At 42.5% G+C, this 18,968-nt stretch overlaps 4 protein-coding genes across 4 annotated transcripts; 2 read left to right on the forward strand and 2 right to left on the reverse strand.

Moving 5' to 3' along the window:
- Positions 1 to 2,785: 2,785 nt before the first annotated feature.
- Positions 2,786 to 3,097, forward strand: LOC306946835 (histone H4; the record flags this gene model as incomplete). Its single annotated transcript, XM_079535936.1, has 1 exon — positions 2,786 to 3,097. The coding sequence occupies one exon, from the start codon at positions 2,786 to 2,788 to the stop codon at positions 3,095 to 3,097; it is 312 nt and encodes a 103-aa protein (XP_079392062.1).
- Positions 3,098 to 4,803: 1,706 nt separating this feature from the next.
- Positions 4,804 to 5,214, forward strand: LOC306955155 (histone H3.2; the record flags this gene model as incomplete). The annotated part of the gene is made up of 1 exon (XM_079546396.1): positions 4,804 to 5,214. The coding sequence occupies one exon, from the start codon at positions 4,804 to 4,806 to the stop codon at positions 5,212 to 5,214; it is 411 nt and encodes a 136-aa protein (XP_079402522.1).
- A 3,482-nt stretch (positions 5,215 to 8,696) lies between these two features.
- Positions 8,697 to 9,107, reverse strand: LOC306957787 (histone H3.2; the record flags this gene model as incomplete). Its single annotated transcript, XM_079549101.1, has 1 exon — positions 8,697 to 9,107. One exon carries the CDS (start codon positions 9,105 to 9,107, stop codon positions 8,697 to 8,699), a length of 411 nt encoding a protein of 136 aa, XP_079405227.1.
- Positions 9,108 to 10,404: 1,297 nt separating this feature from the next.
- On the reverse strand, positions 10,405 to 10,716 carry LOC306945267 (histone H4; the record flags this gene model as incomplete). The annotated part of the gene is made up of 1 exon (XM_079533982.1): positions 10,405 to 10,716. The coding sequence occupies one exon, from the start codon at positions 10,714 to 10,716 to the stop codon at positions 10,405 to 10,407; it is 312 nt and encodes a 103-aa protein (XP_079390108.1).
- Positions 10,717 to 18,968: the final 8,252 nt, after the last annotated feature.

Here is an 18,968-nt window from a genome sequence, read left to right on the forward strand (position 1 = left end):
AAATATCTGCCACAAGTTTCTTTTTCACAGCCCAGATCACAATGCACCCAATTGAGAACTGAGAGGTGCCAGGTCTGTCTATGGGGGACTCTGTCGATGGGAGATGTGTTCTTTACTTTGCTGGTGGTCTGCTGATGCTGGTGTTCTGTCAGTGAAACCCCTATTCTAGATCTTCCCAAGCACTGCAGGGTTTGCTTTACAATGACTCAGGAATGGCTGTCAGGATCTGTGGAAAGAAAGAAGTGTAGAAAAATAGAAAGAGTTTTTTCACTCTCCTCAAACACAAAACATAATAAAAACAAACAAATGTCAGGGCCCGCAGTAGCCATAAAAACAATTCCTAATCTCATTCGGCAGCCAATGTATGCTGTCACTAGCCAGCCAAAGCAGCATATTATTTTGTACTTGCATGCTGAATAATCACACATGTATGTAGCTGTCCTAGTAAAAGCATACATTGCCATTGCCACTTTCGTGTTTCTCTGTTTTCTCCACTGTTCACTGGAGGACTCTGTGCCCATTCTATAGCTGGCTGCCTTTGGTCACTTTGTTCTTGGCTTCTGGAAGATGATTTATACTTTTCTTCCCAACCTAGAAATTGCATTACTCTTGAGAACTTGAGAACCAGCCTAGTGAGGGGAGACTTTGTGCGCTCTTGAGGCAGGGAGCCTCAATAAAAGCAGCTGTGTTTCAGATGTATTTTCTCTTCACAAACATGGAAGAAAAACTAGGACAGCAATAATTAGGATTTTGCATAGAACCAAAACTTCAAAAAACTCAAAGTCTTTTCACTGTGATATTTATTGTGCTACAGTTGCCAGGATCAGAGAGGAATATGAAAGGCCAGATAAGAAAATGCATACACACCTTGAGAACAGATGACAGGAAAGAGTATTCCCCTGCTGTCACAAGCTAACAAATCATGTTCTCTTCATAAATCTGTTTTGTTCTATTAAAACCTCTTAGTTTTTATTTCTCTTCGAATTCTCAACAACTGGGACCCCCATTTGCCCCTGTTTCCTTTGTGTCCCCCAGAAATTTACTGACAGTAGCTGAGGGTCAGTGTGCAGCAACACAAGAATAGATCCCTGGCTTGACACAGCCACACAACCAACGTGCGCCAGGCTGCAAACACAACAGGACCACAAGTAACAATAAATATTCCTGTTGAAAGCTAATCCTGATATATCTACTAATCCTTTAACTCGAGTACTCACCGTATTCTGCCTGGTGTGGCAGAAAGTTTGTTTTAGGCCTTAAACATTGTGTGGCAAACCCAACAAGCTGACACAAAAGCTGTGGATTGAGAGAAGCCAGGCACACTGAAGGAGGGAGGGAAGAGTGAAGATGAAGGACAAAAAATGTATATTGCTCATAGATAAATGTTACACTGTATCTCTATGGGAAGGGAGGGGAAAAAGCATGAAGCCGCTCAGCTTGAGAGGGAGAGCAGTAAAGCAACGTCCACGAGAGGGCAGCAAACACTCAATCGTGGCAATGTGTTTCAGCTTTTATGAATCGTTTTCAGCTCCTAAGCAGAATACTCATTGACTGTTGCCACGATCGCTGTTGAAGTTTCTTGTTTGTAACAGAACGTTTTCCATCCCAGAAGAAATCAGAAGAGGTCTACACCTTCCCTTAAAGGATAAAAACACCTTTGTTAGGAATTTAATTTTTCCATCTCTAAAAACAGCCACATGGATATTTACAATACCACAGAAATGGAAAGTTCTGTATATTCTTTTAAAGAACTTTTTAGTTATTGAGAAAGAAAAGAAAGAAAGAAAAAAAAAGAAAAAAAAAGAAAAAAAAAAGAAAAAAAAAGAAAAAAAAAGAAAAAAGAAAAAAAAAGAAAAAAAAAGAAAAAAAAAAGAAAAAAAAGAAAAAAAGAAAAAAAAGAAAAAAAAAGAAAAAAAGAAAAAAAGAAAAAAGGAAAAAGAAAAAAAGAAAAAAGAAAAAAAGAAAAAAAAGGAAAAAGAAAAAAAGAAAAAAAGAAAAAAAGGAAAAAAAGGAAAAAGAAAAAAAAGTAAAAAGAAAAAAGAAAAAGAACGATAGCAAGTAAGAATTAAACTGTCTTGATTAATGTACTTTTTGTGTCACACTCTCCTTGAGCAGAAGCTCAGAAAATGAAGGAAATTGAGATTGTAAATAAATTCAAGGAAATAGAAATCAATTGTCAGAAATGCTATTGGATGGATTTTGCTGAAAGAAGCTCCTTTAAAAAACAAAAACAAAAACTACCTCTGAGGAGCAGCTATTTAAAACATTACAACCATGTGTAAGAATCGGTGCTACTGGATAATTAAAGGAACACTGTAAGAAAAAAAAAAAAAAAAAAAAAAAAAAAGTGAAACTGTAAGATGAAATACAGACCCGTATTTCAAAATAATATATACCGATATATAAAGAAATGGAGCAGAAATTTCAGAGATACAATAATCATGAAACTGTTACAAGATCAAGGTCTGGTTCTAATTGAACAAAATTTTAAAAACAAAACAAAAAATAATAATAACAAGTAACAATAGTAATAATAGTAATAATAGAGCCAGATAGTCAACTTAAATGAAAAAGCAAGGTTAGGACCCAAGAAGGAAAACTCACAAGAAAACAATTTTTGTGCAAGCGGGGCATAAATGAGCCCACAGAAAGCAGATTAGGCGGGAAGTAGACCGAGCCCCGCCCCTTCCTCAGCAGTCCCCAATCAGGTCGGCTCTCGCACTACAAATATCCCCGCTCCCCAACAGCCCCCACGCATTTCTTCTCGGTTACCGCGGTGCTCAGTATGTCTGGCAGAGGCAAGGGCGGGAAGGGGCTCGGCAAGGGGGGCGCCAAGCGCCACCGCAAGGTGCTGCGCGACAACATCCAGGGCATCACCAAGCCGGCCATCCGCCGCCTGGCGCGGCGCGGCGGCGTCAAGCGCATCTCGGGGCTCATCTACGAGGAGACGCGCGGCGTGCTCAAGGTCTTCCTGGAGAACGTCATCCGCGACGCCGTCACCTACACCGAGCACGCCAAGAGGAAGACGGTCACGGCCATGGACGTGGTCTACGCGCTCAAGCGCCAGGGACGCACCCTCTACGGCTTCGGCGGCTAAAGTGATCTGACATTAGACTGCGCTTTTAAAACACCCCAAAGGCTCTTTTCAGAGCCACCCACTTACGCTGAAAAAGAGCTGTGATGCTGCCTTTTTGTTGGAAGGCCGCCTACCGAAGTTGCTGTTACTTAGTAATTTCTTTGAATCTTGTTACTGTTTCACAAGTGTTTATGGTAATTACCATGTAATGCTTTGCATTCTACTACTAGTAGTGAAGTTAGATTGCCCAGAGGAGTTTAGTTTACTCCTTATCTTCCCCAATAAATACTGAGCACCCTGCTAATAAAGTATGTTAGCAAGACATTAATTTCCTTTCTGTTTTTAGGTCTCACAGAGTTTCTTGCAATCTGAAATAGTAATGACACCGTACTTAATCTAAGAATTCTTCCTTTAACCGACTGCAAATCGCTGTTTGGGGAGGATCAGCATATGCGAGTCTAAAAAAAGATGCATTATAATTGGGAGGGGGAAAAAAAAAAAGAAGCTGATGCAACTTAAGTATTTTATTTCTGATGGCAATCCTAAATGAATTGTTTCTTCATTGTAACCTGGAATAAGTGAGTTGCTTTTTGTTGATTAGTTTTTTAACTATTTAAAGATTAGATGCTTAATGGAACTTTATTTACAGAAAGAAAACACAAATGAAAACTATGTTCCTGGCAAGGTGTTGTAACAATGATTCCAGTCAATAAAAGGACCTACCAACAGGATTTTGTCACAGAATTCTTCCTCACTATGCTGGAGTGTTCATTAATTTCTGTAGCTTTACACCTTTCATTATGAAGATCAAAGGGAAATAACAGGAAAAATGTTGTGCTTTTTTCCCCCCTTGTTTTATATTTTAAAAATACTTATAACCATTTTCTGCTCATAAATAACTGTTAATAAATGCTCGCAGCCACTTCTGGCTTTCCCTCAGCTTCAATGCTCACCAGCACAGACAAAGCAGCACCAGCTGCATAGCTCTCACACATTCCTCATGGCTCCAGGATGTCGCTTCTCTGAACGTTCTCAAAATCATTATTTTGCTTGATGGCTGTGAGCACTCATTTTGACTTTTGTTGCAAAAATTAGTGTGAAAAAAATAGCAGTAAAGGTTCATGGTTCATCTTTCTACTGTTTATATCACACTCAGTTACAAACTTCAGTTACACAATTTGTCTCTGATAGTTGAGGGGAACTGGGAGATCTTTTCTTTGAGACTGTGGATAATGTGCCTATTTCTGTGAGGAGACAAGGAGAACTGTATAGTCTTTTTCTTCTAATTATTCTTTACATATGTTTATGTAATAAACATATTTTAAAAAAGGAAAAAAAAAAAAAAAAAAAAAAAGCAGGAGGGGGGGAGAAAATATAAACTATTAAAATCAAATGACTTTTCGAGAAATTCTCGTGAATTCCAGCCTCCACACGGCTTTTAAGCTGTCACGAATTCGGGTAGAGGGGAAACCGGAGAAGACCGGATGTGACCTCAGTATCACAAACGGGGCCAGTGCCTCGCCGTGCACCGAGGTCCGAGATTTAGTGGGGATTACCGGCAGTCGCAATTCTATCCTGCTAGAGCGCAGACAGGGATTTTCAAGCGATCCAATCAGGAGGAGGCTTTCAGTCGCCCAATCAGAGGTGGGGAAGCTCTATAAAAGCCCGCGCTACGCGGCTGCTTTCAGCGTCTCCGTTATCAGGGGACAGGACAGGGGTTGTTCGCGATGGCGCGCACGAAGCAGACGGCGCGTAAGTCGACGGGCGGCAAGGCGCCCCGCAAGCAGCTGGCCACCAAGGCGGCCCGCAAGAGCGCGCCGGCCACGGGCGGCGTGAAGAAGCCGCACCGCTACCGGCCCGGCACGGTGGCGCTGCGCGAGATCCGCCGCTACCAGAAGTCCACGGAGCTGCTGATCCGCAAGCTGCCCTTCCAGCGCCTGGTGCGCGAGATCGCGCAGGACTTTAAGACCGACCTGCGCTTCCAGAGCTCGGCCGTCATGGCGCTGCAGGAGGCGAGCGAGGCTTACCTGGTGGGGCTCTTCGAGGACACCAACCTGTGCGCCATCCACGCCAAGCGCGTCACCATCATGCCCAAGGACATCCAGCTTGCCCGGCGCATCCGCGGGGAGCGCGCCTGAGGCGCAGCCCATCCCCCTTCTCTTCTGGCAGAGGCCGAGGCAGCCCACACAGACCCAAAGGCTCTTTTAAGAGCCACTCCATGCACAGTAAGGAGAGCTGAAGCACTGTTCTCTGTGTTTGAGATGTTTAATCCTTGAACTCTTCGTTTCACATACCAGTACTTTATTTGTAGCTCCAGCTCCTTATACAGTTTTCATTGCACTGAAATGTCTACGGTTAATCATAGTTCACAAATTTCCTGAGTAAACTGAGGATGTAAAGTTTTTCAGTAGGAGTTTCATAAAAGTCTCGGGTTGTAAATTGTATATTTTGCCAGTAATCAGTATATATATTTGTACTCGATCGTTTGCTAGCACAGGTAGTAATCAGGATTCATACAGGGGCTGATACAGTTCTGAGCAATCAGATCCCTGCAGTTAGAATTCTAGGATAACATATTAAGGTAAATACAGCTTTCTCAGTTAAGGACATCTTCAGTACAAGGACTTCTGCTTGAATCTCCATTATCACACACAGAAGAGGGACCAATCTAACAAGGTTTTGTGTCAGTTAAAAATTAGGCTTCAGACTTGCAACAGGGAGCAAAAGGAATTTTGCCATGAATGTGGGAAATTTTCTGTGTTTTCCCATGGCTCGAAAGCATGTGCTCTGTACCTGGGCTGTGAGGGTACAGAACAGATAAGGAATGCTGAAAGTTTCTAGAGCAGTCACCTCTTGCCAGCAGAAGTTTCTCTGTGGTATTTGCATTTTCCTTCAGACCTGCTTGCTGTATCATCAGAGTCAGCATTCCAACAGATGAGAAAAGAAGGACAGCATGTTGCTCAGCATACAGAGTAGGCAGCAGCCCCAAGTGAGCACTGATTTGTTCCTTCTTACTCCATTCTGTCCCATGAAGCTCCTCGAAACAGTTAATACCTGCATTGCAGATATCTTATTTTGAAATTAAATTGCAATGGAAGTACAGAGCTACAGTGTCACCAAGCTTTGAGTGCAATGGCTGTGATCTCTGTAACAGACAGAGAAGCTATGTTTTGATTTTCTATTTCAAACAGAATGTGTATACACACACGCATATCTACATACACACACACGTATACATACACACGCTGAATAATTTCCATATCCACTTTTGGGAGTGGATTCCACTGACTGCTGTCTGATAGCTCCACGCAGTGCCTGGGCCTGCACCATGCCAGGCAGCAGTGCCTGTCCAGCAATGTGCTCTTTATTCATACTGTGATCCCCCCTCATCACTTTCAGCTCTGTGTGTTCAAACATTTTAACCTTCGCTAACCTCAAAGTGGTACCTAGCTACAAAGCAATTCCAGCTGAGAAAAAAAGTCTGTTCCTGACATGGAACAATAAAAACAAAAATTATGTAGCCTACTATCCATAGTCTTATAGTCAGATATATATCTAATCCTTTAAAATTAAACTTGTGGACACTATTTGTATGTTACTCCAACAGGAGCAGTTTCCATTTATCAGATTTTCATCCCTTGCTCCTCAGGTGTTAACATATGAAGAGATAAAGTCTTTTTTTTTTTAAATTGATCATCCCTTATAGCAACACTGGAGTCACAGAGGGCAGAGTTAGACAAAATGACTAATCCGTTTCATGCTGGGACAGAGGGAATTGAGAAAAAGTTAAAGGGATACTGAGTGAAGGAAATGCATACGTACAAATATGCATATACACACACGTATCTACAAGTATAGTTTTCTGTATGTATGTTCTACATCCCTGTCTGGCTTTCACAACCAGGCATTACCATTTGCCATTTTCCTTCCCCTTTGTATTTCCTGGAGAAAAGAAGGCTGTGGGGTGACCTCATTGCAGCCTTTTGGTACCTAAAGGAAGCCTACAAACAGGAGGGGAATCAACTCTTTGAAAGAGTAGATAACAGCAGGACAGGGGAAATGGTTTTAAGTTGAGGGAGGGGAGGTTTAGGTTGGATGTCAGGGGGAAGTTCTTCACTGTGAGAGTGGTGAGGTGCTGGAACAGGCTGCCCAGAGAGGTTGTGGATGCCCCAGCCCTAGAAGTGCTCAAGGTCAGATTGGATGGGGCCCTGGGCAGCCTGGTCTAGTATGAAATGGGGAGATTGGTGGCCCTGCGTGTGGCAAGGGGGTTGGAGATTCATGATCCTTGAGATCCCTTCCAACCCTGGCCATTCTGTGATTCTGTATCTATGGTTATGCTATGAATATGTCCTGTCCCTGGCCTCTTTTATATCCCATGTTATTTCTGAAACACCACACTCCGTGAATCTTACTGTGGGGTTCCCTAGACGCCATCCTCACATAACTATGTTCTCACTGGAGACCAACATGGATGATAACATTACAGCAGCATGTGGGATAGGCCACACTTATCAAAGGCAGAGGAAAAGACACCCTAAGAACAAAAGTCATGGGAGTCCAAATGTTTTATTTGTGAATGAACAGAAACATGAGTTCACCGAGATACTGAAAGGCTGCGCCTGCAAAACTGAGCACAATGCAACGGGAAACCAAAGCAATTCAATATCAACTTCAATTTTCTGTCTACAGAAGTCTAATGAATGAACTAAAATCTAGTAAATATTGATCCTGTCTTCCTACTTGTATTCCTCTTGTTTCAGTCTTCTTTGCTTTTGTTTTTTTTTTTTTTTTTTTTTTTTTCCCCTCCTTTTTTCTTTTTTCCAAGTTCCCCTGTTGAAAGATACTCAGGCCAATTTATTCAGGTCTCCAAGTAATAAATCAAAGATAAATAGCAATTTAGATTACTTGAATATCCTAGTTGTCCCTAATACCAGCCTTTATTAGTGATTTTGCTTTATCCACTAGAACACTTACACATTTATTGAAGCATTAAGTTTTTGACTGTATCCCAGCACAAGCAACGACTGAATGCATTTATAAAGAAAACACTGAAACAAATTAAATTAGTTATTTTATATGCAAACTCAAATAATACCTACCTTTAATGTTCCTTAGAAGTACAAACTCCTGCAGCGGACATTAAAACTAGACAAAGGGCCAATTTGCAGTGAAATAAAAGAAATGTGGAAGGTTACTTTTACCTACCGTATGATATAGCTCTCACACTAATATTTTAGCAACAGATGTGTCGAAGCCCGAATTAATGCATCACTTAATACCGTTTACACATATTAAAAAAAAAAAAACATACCCCCTCAAGATCTGTATTGTATAAATAGTGCTTACAGAGAAAGCAGAATGCTCCTTAGAGGCACTTATAAACACTTTTTCTGCACAATTTCCAGCACCCATCCATAGGGAAGATGTAAGAAACACAAAATGACTACTAGTTTCTATAAAGCAGTCCCATAACTTTACAGTACCTTAAATAAAGTTGAAGACGATGTAACTGAAGTATGCAGTTCTTAGTAAGCAGTGTCACAGCTCCCTTAAGTGGCAACGTGGTGGCTCTTAAAAGAGCCTTTAGGGTGCGGGGATGAAAGATGGAAGGACAGCGACCTCAGGCGCGCTCCCCGCGGATGCGCCGGGCGAGCTGGATGTCCTTGGGCATGATGGTGACGCGCTTGGCGTGGATGGCGCACAGGTTGGTGTCCTCGAAGAGCCCCACCAGGTAAGCCTCGCTCGCCTCCTGCAGCGCCATGACGGCCGAGCTCTGGAAGCGCAGGTCGGTCTTAAAGTCCTGCGCGATCTCGCGCACCAGGCGCTGGAAGGGCAGCTTGCGGATCAGCAGCTCCGTGGACTTCTGGTAGCGGCGGATCTCGCGCAGCGCCACCGTGCCGGGCCGGTAGCGGTGCGGCTTCTTCACGCCGCCCGTGGCCGGCGCGCTCTTGCGGGCCGCCTTGGTGGCCAGCTGCTTGCGGGGCGCCTTGCCGCCCGTCGACTTACGCGCCGTCTGCTTCGTGCGCGCCATCGCTCCGACACAGCCGAGTAACCACTCAGGAGCACCGCCGAGGAATGGTAGCGTTCTGAGTCCGTGGCGGATTTTATAGTATGCGCCCCTCTCTGATTGGCTGGCTTGGAGAGTCCGTTTTTATTGGATGCTTTCAAATTCAAAAAGTGCGCCTAGAAAGCGCGCCACTTCCGTTACCGGCTAGTGGTGCTCACCTTCCCCCCACTCTGTAGGCGCTCCTTTTGTATTCAGCTGCGCCCGGTCCGAGCGGCGACTGCCATACTGGGTCACAACCTGCACAAAGTTCCCCCCCACATAGGAAAGATGAACCTCTACTTGCTGTGTCTCGAGTGCATGAGACACGGACATCCTTTTTATTTCGGCTCGTATGTACTCGAGTTTTGGCTATAAATGCGATACAGCGGTTTCTCGGCAGGAACTCACTCCTGGCAGATCCGGTTGCATAAAGAGAATTTGGTGTCGTAGTACCAAAGCAGCACACGGTGGTACCAAGGTGCCTTCCGGTCGCTGCGATTCAAGGAACGGTGCTCCCAGCGTCTGGGAACTGCTTACAGGACAAAGAGTGCCGTGCACATTTCTTGACTGGAAAGCACTTAAGCAGATGCTGTTTCGGGTGAAAGGAAACGGCGTAGGGAAAACGGATGCAAGGAGTTGCACTGCCTTCAGCAGTTCTACACTGAAATACGTTTTTAAGTTTTAAAACACACGCTGAGAATACGAGGCGTTTTTGTACGATTGGGAGATTAGTATCATTTCGGTATTTAGAAGTGTATGCTCCCGAGACGAGCAGCCGTGCCCAAACCCCTCCTCCATTCTCTTCCCCCGACCGCCTTTCCGCACGGCCCTGTGAAGAACACAGCGATCTGAATACGAATCCGCCCCGACATGCCTTGTTTACACCCTCAGCACCTCGAACGGACCCTTAGGGCTTCGCCGGTGCCTGCCCCGGCAGGGAGCTCAAAGAGCCTCTCCCGCGATTTAACCAAATTTCTCGGTGAAGCAAGCGCTAAAGCCGTCAGCTGTCTATCCGGCTGTTGATATGGTTGTATATATTCTCTTCACTTCTGAGCGACGATCCCCAATCTGATAGAGAAGCGCAGTTTCAGGTAACTACTTTAGTACTTTAATCTTAACAGGTCCACCTAGCAAACTATTTACACATCAAAGTTGTGAAAAAGTGGTTTTAGTATAAAGTCATGACTAGGTTGAAGGGACACAGCTCTTTTCCAGCGTAAGTGGGTGGCTCTGAAAAGAGCCTTTGGGGTGTTTTAAAAGCGCAGTCTAACGTCAGATCACTTTAGCCGCCGAAGCCGTAGAGGGTGCGTCCCTGGCGCTTGAGCGCGTAGACCACGTCCATGGCCGTGACCGTCTTCCTCTTGGCGTGCTCGGTGTAGGTGACGGCGTCGCGGATGACGTTCTCCAGGAAGACCTTGAGCACGCCGCGCGTCTCCTCGTAGATGAGCCCCGAGATGCGCTTGACGCCGCCGCGCCGCGCCAGGCGGCGGATGGCCGGCTTGGTGATGCCCTGGATGTTGTCGCGCAGCACCTTGCGGTGGCGCTTGGCGCCCCCCTTGCCGAGCCCCTTCCCGCCCTTGCCTCTGCCGGACATGCTGAGCACCGCGATGACCGAGAAGAAATGCGTGGGGGCTGTTGGGGAGCGGGGATATTTGTAGTGCGAGAGCCGACCTGATTGGGGACTGCGGTGAGCGGGCGCGCGCGCGCGCGCGCGCTGGCGCAAGAAGGAGGGGGAAGCCTTCCCGCCGTTTTTGCTGCCTCCCGCATGGCGGGTGATGACGCAGCGCCCCCAGTTAAACGCTGAGTTGGGCTGTAAGGATTACACCCTCTCAAGTGAATACTCTCGACTTAATAAATGGTCCTAAGAATCGGAAAGTGTTTTTCCTTCCTTTATCAGTATTCGTGTAAACCTTTTACAAGTATGTCCTTTATTTTATTATTTTGTACCACCCCATGTTTGTTTGAATTACTTTAAATTCCCAATATTTTCTCACTGTTGTTTATTTATTATTTTCTCCTTTTATTTTTTTTCCATGTTTCTAGAATTTAATAAACTTTTTTTCAGAAGTTTTAGTGTTTTGAAATGTTGTTATGCTGCCCTTGCACTTGGGCGGACTTCGCACATTTGTGCTGTCAGATTTTCTAAAATACACTTTTCATTGCTTGATTTCTATGTCTAAAATAGGGAAATCGATACTCTTTCCTTTCTTACACAGGCAAGTCTGAGTCTATTAGCTTATATTCATCTGAAGATAAAATAGGAGATTTTTCAGATAGGTATATTGATATTAAATTGTTACCACTTTTCAGTTTGGCTCATTTGTTTGGTTTTGTAAGAACGGGGTTATCATCTCTCAAGTTTGATTTTATTCTGTCCTCTCAAGTATAATTTCAACATACTATTTTCAAATTCTCCTACAATTAGAACATAAATCATTTACTGAGCTGCTAGGTCCTGAACTGTTCAACTTCACTCTGTTCAACAATAAAGGAATTTAATTCTGCCGCATAGCTGAAGGAGGTTTTTGTTCAAATTTTGCTGAAGTGTTAGACTTAAAATTGGAGATAATTATCCTGACTATTCAAGAAACAATTCAAAAAATTGTTTCTTACACTACCCTAAAATATTTTCATGGTCAGTATCACTTCTATGTCCTTTTCAGCTGCTGTAGTTCACTTATTAGAGGCATCCACTTTTTTTTTTCTTCTGTTATCTTTAACAACTATGCCTCTGGTTGCACAGATGAGGAGTAATGCCTAGCTTCTAAGTAATCGTATAATTTCTCATAATCTAAATCCCCTTAGATTTGTTGCAGTCTTCCTCAAACATCCTTTCTCTATGTCGGAGGAGTTACCACGTATCTGCTGCTGTTTGTATTCTAAAGAACTGTTTTGCTTCTTTGTTTCTAAGTTAGTTATGATGTTTTTTCCCTTACTTACAAGTTCCTCATTAGCAGCAGAATGCTGTATTCCAGAAGTCTTCCCTCTCTGCTCCTCAACCCCCGCTAATACCTGGTAGTGACAGTGCTCTAGCAGTAGCATTTGCCACTTAAAAAAATATATATTTAGTACATACATATACTGAAGAAATATTCACAAGATGTATTCAAGACATTAATTCTGCAAGGCAGAGGCAAATGACTCTGGTGCATTGAGAACAACCCCTATCTGTCCGTATGATCTTTGTAGTCGTCTTTTGGATTACATTTGCAAGTTCTTGGCTGCCATGCTCATACATCGGTTTTCTTCATCCTGTAGTGAACTAATGTGATGTTTTCTCTTTGTGTTTAAAGTCTTGCACTAGAAAGGACTTCTGGAGGGATTTGTATCTGTACTGGAAACCTTAGAGTTACAAATTAGAATAGACAGTTATCCATTAATCCTGACGTTAGGAACAAAATCATTAATGAAATGCAAATGGAATTTCAGATATCAAATCTCAAATCAATATTAGACAAAAACAAAAAACAAAATACTGCCAGACATTATACTGTAGAAACATGCATGAGTAATCTTCTGGAAAGCTGTCTGTACTTTTCAAACTAGCAGTTTGCAGTGTTTTAGCAGTATTGGTGAATTGGTAATTCTTGCACTGACAACTCATGAACAGATTCTACTTCGTACTCTGCTTGAAATATTATCTGTCAGTTATGAAGGGGAATAAAATGGAATTGTGATCTTCTCTTTGTGAATGAAAAAGGTCATACAGACCCTAACTTTGCATTGCTCCATGCTCCTGTTATCAGCCATGCTGAAAACATATCCGATCTCATCTGGGCTATCTGGGGAAATGAAACAGATTTTTCCCTTGAAGTGAGAACTCGGGCACTTGTGGCAGACCAGCCCACCTCATAACAGAGAGGAGAAGAGGAAAAGAAAACTAATGAACCTTGGTAAAGAAAGATGAACTTATGTCAACACCAGGGAGACTGGAGAGTAATTGGTTTAAAATAAGACAGAACTGTCAGTGAATCACCAGGTTCCCTCAGATCATGACAAAAAAATTATTTTCTTCCTGCTATGGCATCATGGAGGGTGTGAAGTGACAATGTATATGTGGTCCAGCCCAGTGTAAGTTATAGAAGCTGGACAACATGCAGAACAAATTTTGAAGAGAGCAATGGGCCAGAGGCAACAAACAGCTTACTCCTTTTGGGTAACTGAGGACGGTTGCTGTTATGAGTATACAGTGTCCTGTAATGAGAATCATGTTTGCAATGATATTCAGCTGTATCACAACTGATATATTGTGTTTCTGATGTGATCTCAGTAAATAACTGCATAACTCTCTTAAGTCAGTATCTCATGTAATTAAGTAAATATTAAATTCTTCTCACATGGGATATCTAAAAGAAAATGTTTACAGAGTGCTGGACATTGTCTGCAGGGAAATGTGGTGGATGGCAACCTGTCACATGTAGATACGACTGCAAACAACACACCAGATACAATCCAGGTGTCTAAATCTACCCCAGTAGTCCTCATTGTCTGTATCCCCATGCACACATACTCCACTTTCTGTGCCACACTGCAAAGCTGAGGTTATGGTGTTTACAGTCGCCCTTTTTCTGATATGAGAAATGGGGCTGCTTTGGATTGTTGATAACTTTTCTCTTGCTGCCATGTCTAGAAACCACACAGGCTCTAACGGGGCAAGAAAAGTGCTCCAGCATGGTCCAGCAGCTTGTGCTGACCTTTGAGGGCAGCCATTTGCTTTGCACAGTGTGTGGCTTCTTACACATCAGAAAATGATCCACATGGGCAAAATTTTCCAGAAGACCTCTCACTTCCTTTGTGCCATGCCAGCTGCCCTCAAAAGAGTAAGTGTAAGCTGTCTGAGTTACTGCTCTGTTCCTCTGCAAACCAGCAGGATCTGTCTGCCATTTCCTCATGGAAAATGATGATATCACAGCTTTGGTCTCCAGCAGCGATGGCAGGAAGGGCCACTGCACAAGTATTTCCCAAGGAATGTTGTCCTTGGCACCCACACCCTAACACTGTGAGTCTGATATCTACCTTGACAGGAGGAGGCTTCCAAAGGTATTGTCCCCTACACACCACACACAGACTAGAAGCTAAAATACATTGGTCTCTCTCTCCCCTGTCACAAGCCACTTGGCAGCCTAGCAGTTCTCCCCATGCTAATGAGGCAAGGGCAGGTGCTGATGGGCTCCCTAGATAGCTGGTATAGCTGAGTAGCAATGTGGGAAAAGGCTGAAGGAACTCCTAGACCAGTGTTGGGGTGTTGGGAAGATAATAAATACCTAGTTCCTTGAGGTAAGCTGTTTTAGAACAGGAGAGAGAAGACAGGGCAGTAAGTTGAGGATGGGCTCCAGAGCACTGCTTTGCCCATGTTGTCTTCCCTGGACTCCAGGCTTCCCACAGGGAGAAGCAAAGGGCTGAGTCCAGAACCAGGCTTCTCTGATGTCCCTGCAGGTGATTTTAGAGCAGGGTGACCCATGAGGTCAGAGATTTGTACCACACCATTCATATCTGGTCCTGCACTCAGAGAGGCAGCAACCCAGCTGCTCAACAACTCAGCTGACACTTAGCTGCTTCCCTTAAATTATTACTTTGCTTTCCAAAGGGGTATTTGAAGCACACAGGCCTCCTGATACATTGATGCATTAAGCAATAATAACATTACAGAAGTCTGTCAAGAATAACGTTTGCAACACAGCAGAGGCTTTCAAGTCCCACTCCTCGCCTGGGATCCTGCAGAGATGCACTGGGCAAGAAGCATTTCTTTTGAACACTGCCAGTTCCTATAGAGTCGTAAGTACTTAAGAGCAGCTGAAATACTTGTCCCCCAAGCAGCCTTTCTGGGACATAGTTTTCAAAGAAATAAACCTACTGTTCACATTCCTGTTAGAAGATATTTGATTTTGTCTTGAGCTGTGTGTTTCTGGAGGAAGCCAAGTCTGTAAAATGGTGACGTGTGTTGTCGGTGTCTCCAGACACTACTGCTGTGCTTTTGTCTCTGTTTCAGTAATATTTTTGTTGGAAGACCAAATGTTTCACTTGAAACCTCAGCTGCTTGCAGGGTTCTATTTATTCATAGGCTCTGGACAGAGCAACAGTCATCCCTTTGAAGATCCATCAATTGGTAAAGATGACCCTAACCTTAGCAGGGAGCTCAAGCCTGTCATTTCCTAGCCCATGCTGGTGAAAACAGTTGTCCTGTTTTATGTGCAGAAATTTGCATTTCTCCATAACAAACTGCATGAGATTTCTTTTGGCTGAATCTTCAAGTTTACTGAAGTCCCTTTGAACTGAGTATCTTAATTTTTGCTCTCCCTACCTTCCCTAACTTAGTGTCTTCTACATATGCTAAGGGTACAGCCTGTCTTATCACCTAGGACATTACAGAATACAGTCAAATAGTATGAAGCCCTTGTAAATTCTAATCATCTATGAGTTGTTCTTCTCTAGGTTGTCAACTGCCGTGCTTTCGTATTACTTTGTGGCCAATTATCAAGTACCTCACGGCCTGCTGAACTGCCTCTACTCCCCCGGATCCCAGATGAGATCTCAAATGAAAGTGCTGTGGGAGACTATTCCAAAAAATGTTACTGAATGCAAAGTGCAGTGCATTAAGCACCCTCCCTCGCTCACACAGATTTTCTCTGGTCTGTGGTTTTAAGACAATGACAAGTATCAAAGCATCAGCAATTTTGCTGTCCTCCATTCACTATCAAAATTATACCCTTTTTATATCTGGTAACAGTTAGTTCAGTGTCACTGATCATTGGAAACTCCACAGTCTTCTCAAGCTGTATCTCCCAGTGTGTCACTCCACTTGTTTTTAGAAATTACCCCTTACTTTTAATTTACTGCAGCAAATATTTTCTTCTATTTTCTTCTATTTTCAGGAATGTTCATGGAGCAAATATAATTCAATTCCTTTAAATGGTGCAAGCCTTTTTGAAGGAATATTAATTTTTCAGCCCTTTCTTTGAGTCAGGCAATTCCAGCTGTATGTGCCCGTTTATCAGGGAGTAGCTCCCAGTCTTGTGATAATTGCTGTTGCTTTCTCCTGCATGTTTCCTTTTTTTCCCCCACTTCTTACTAGCTGTAATTCAGTACAAAAGCCAGGCATAATACACACAGTGAAACCACACTCCTGACAACAGTGGGAGATCTTCTTAATTTGTGTTGCAGACATAATCATTATGTTCCTCCCTTAATTCTTATTTCCTCCCTTGATTTGTTATCAAGTTGTATCTATATCATTACAGGTTATAGTTATAGCCTGAAGATGCAGATCATTCCAAGTGCTAGTAAACTGCTACCCTAAAGCTGACACATTTCTTTCCAAGTGAATTTCACAGTTTTGAAGATAATATCTTCAGTTTACAAAGAATTTTTCACTTTCAAACCTCAGTTATTCTAGATTTCTTGTTGGCCCCTGTAACACTGCTAGATATGCTCTGTAAATTATTATTCAAATCAATAATGAAACTATATCAGACCAAAGACTGACTCTTGCAGAATGCTTGACATGGCATTCTAATTTAATAAATGGCAATTAGAAAATTTCAAATAAAATTTTGTTATCACTGTGCATGTGTTTGTTTTGTGGTAGCCAAAGTTTCCCTGTTACAATATTTTCCTACACTTAGGAAAACTCCCAACATTAAGTAAAATTGAAATGGAGATAAAATCTGCAATGTACCAGTTAGCTGTAGGGAAATATTCCATTCTCGACTGAGAGTCTTTCTAAAGTTGATTTTAGAGCAAGTAGCTTTATATCTTCCTTGAATTTGGCTGACATGGTTACAAAGTGCTCCTTTCCTGGGGTATGCTCAGCCTGTGGCCCTGTAGCTTGGTTCTTGCTCATATTATTTAGACACCTTAAGAGTAACAGTGATTTTCAGGTAGGGTGTAGATCTGGATCTACTGAGTATTACCAAAGGTTAGCCTTCAGCATTCCTTTCATTTAGCATGATATTTTATGAAATGGCACCTAAGAACAACACATCCTCACTGCTACTGAAGGGATAGGATGTGGATGCTGTGTGTTGATGATCTAGTGTCAATTTACAGCACTGAATGGTTTAGTACTTGTAATCTGTCTCTCTGGAATCCGTGTTGTGACCAACAATTTTTTCTCTTTTTCCAGGCACTTAGTGAGAGTTATAGTAAGGGTTATATAGTATATAGTATAGTAGGCACATGTATCCTTCATTTATGTACTTCCTCCTCTTCTGCTGCTGCAAACAAGACTACAATTATATCCCCAGTAGAACAAAATTCTGCTCATGAATCAGATTCCTATACATAATAATGGCAATAATATTCATTGATGGATATAGAGAAACAAAACATAGTTATGTGGGGATTTCTGCTCCATATTTTCCAGGTGGATCTCCAGTCATGAAAAGGACAGTATGATTTTTGCTGCCTAGAAAACATGGCAGATAGGAGAATGGCATTGCTGTGTTTCTTTTAGCTACTTACATGCAAGAATCCACTAGATCCTGATTTGGCACTTCAATCACTCCATTTTTTTGTTTTGCATTGTTTCATTTTTCTGCATTATTGCCTTTCTTATACAAGAAATGTACACCAACCTGTTGATGTACTCTGGTTTTAGGGGCTTAGGGTTGTATTCCTATTTGAAATAGAAGATTTGCCATGACTCCAACTAGCCTTTAGAGTCCTACACTCATGGACACCATGACCACAAAGACAAGACAGGGCAATTCAAACTGGTCTTCACAAGCCTTGAAAATAAAACTGTGTGAGAGGTAACGTTTTTTCTGAAGCTAATTGTAATTAATGACCAGAAGTAAAAATAAACCAATAAATTAATAAATAAATAAATAAATAAAAATGGCAGGAGTGCAATTCATCATTAATCTGTATATGGGATTCATAAATTAACATGGATAAGTACGAATTCCAAACCAGTACTGATGAAGGTGATTTTTTCCCTCCACTCAGCACTGATGAGAACTGCCCAGCGACAGGACAGGAAGAAATCGGCACAAACAAAACACAGGAAATTCTACTAAAACTTAAGCAATATGTCTAAGTTTTATTGTAGAGGTGGTCAAACAGTAGAACAGTTTGCCCACTGAGGTTGTAATGTCTCCCTGCTCTAGCTGGCCATGCCTCGATGCTGGGCACTGCACTCAATGATCTGCAGAGATGCTTTCCAAATTCCACTGTTCTGTGATCGTAAAATCACTGCAGTCTGACAAATCCCTGTCGTTACTTTCAAGTCTTCACATCACTCACAGCAATCCTCCTTTGCTGAACCTAAGTAAATAGGAAAACTAGCATGGAGACTACTAGACCCTTCTATGATGGGAAGAGCGTTGTGGGAACATCCCTTTTGTATCTCAACCCTTAAGAACTCAGTAATATGATGTACCTCAAGGGTACGTTTACTTCTAGATATATTTATCACTCCATTGTGTTTGACTGACAAGAATGATAATTTTTTTTTTCTTCATTTGTTTTCTTTTATCCTGCTTTGAATGTAGCAGAGGCCAAAATCATTCCTGAATGCAAGGATGAAACAACATTGTGGCAATGTACGTGTGTTGAAAAAAAGCAGCAGCAGAGGCCGTCTGACAATGCAGCTGTAAGAGAACTTTCTTACATTCATTTTCCTAGAGATAGAAAACAAAGTACTTCCATCTATCTCAATGACATCAACAGGCTGTTCCAGTATGGGCCAAATTATTTGGCATGTTTTTAGAACTAGGTTTCTTAGCTATACCAAATAGAAAAATGCTTTTCTCAGCCTTCTAAACTGTTGTGTTGCTGCAGGTAATAGAGTAGAAGGCAAAATAGATACATTTATTAGGACACGGGATGCCCTAACACTGGAACATC

The sequence above is a fragment of the Tetrao urogallus genome, assembly GCF_951394365.1.
Source record: "Tetrao urogallus genome assembly, chromosome: 1".
In the NCBI taxonomy this organism is placed as follows: Eukaryota; Metazoa; Chordata; class Aves; order Galliformes; family Phasianidae; genus Tetrao; species Tetrao urogallus.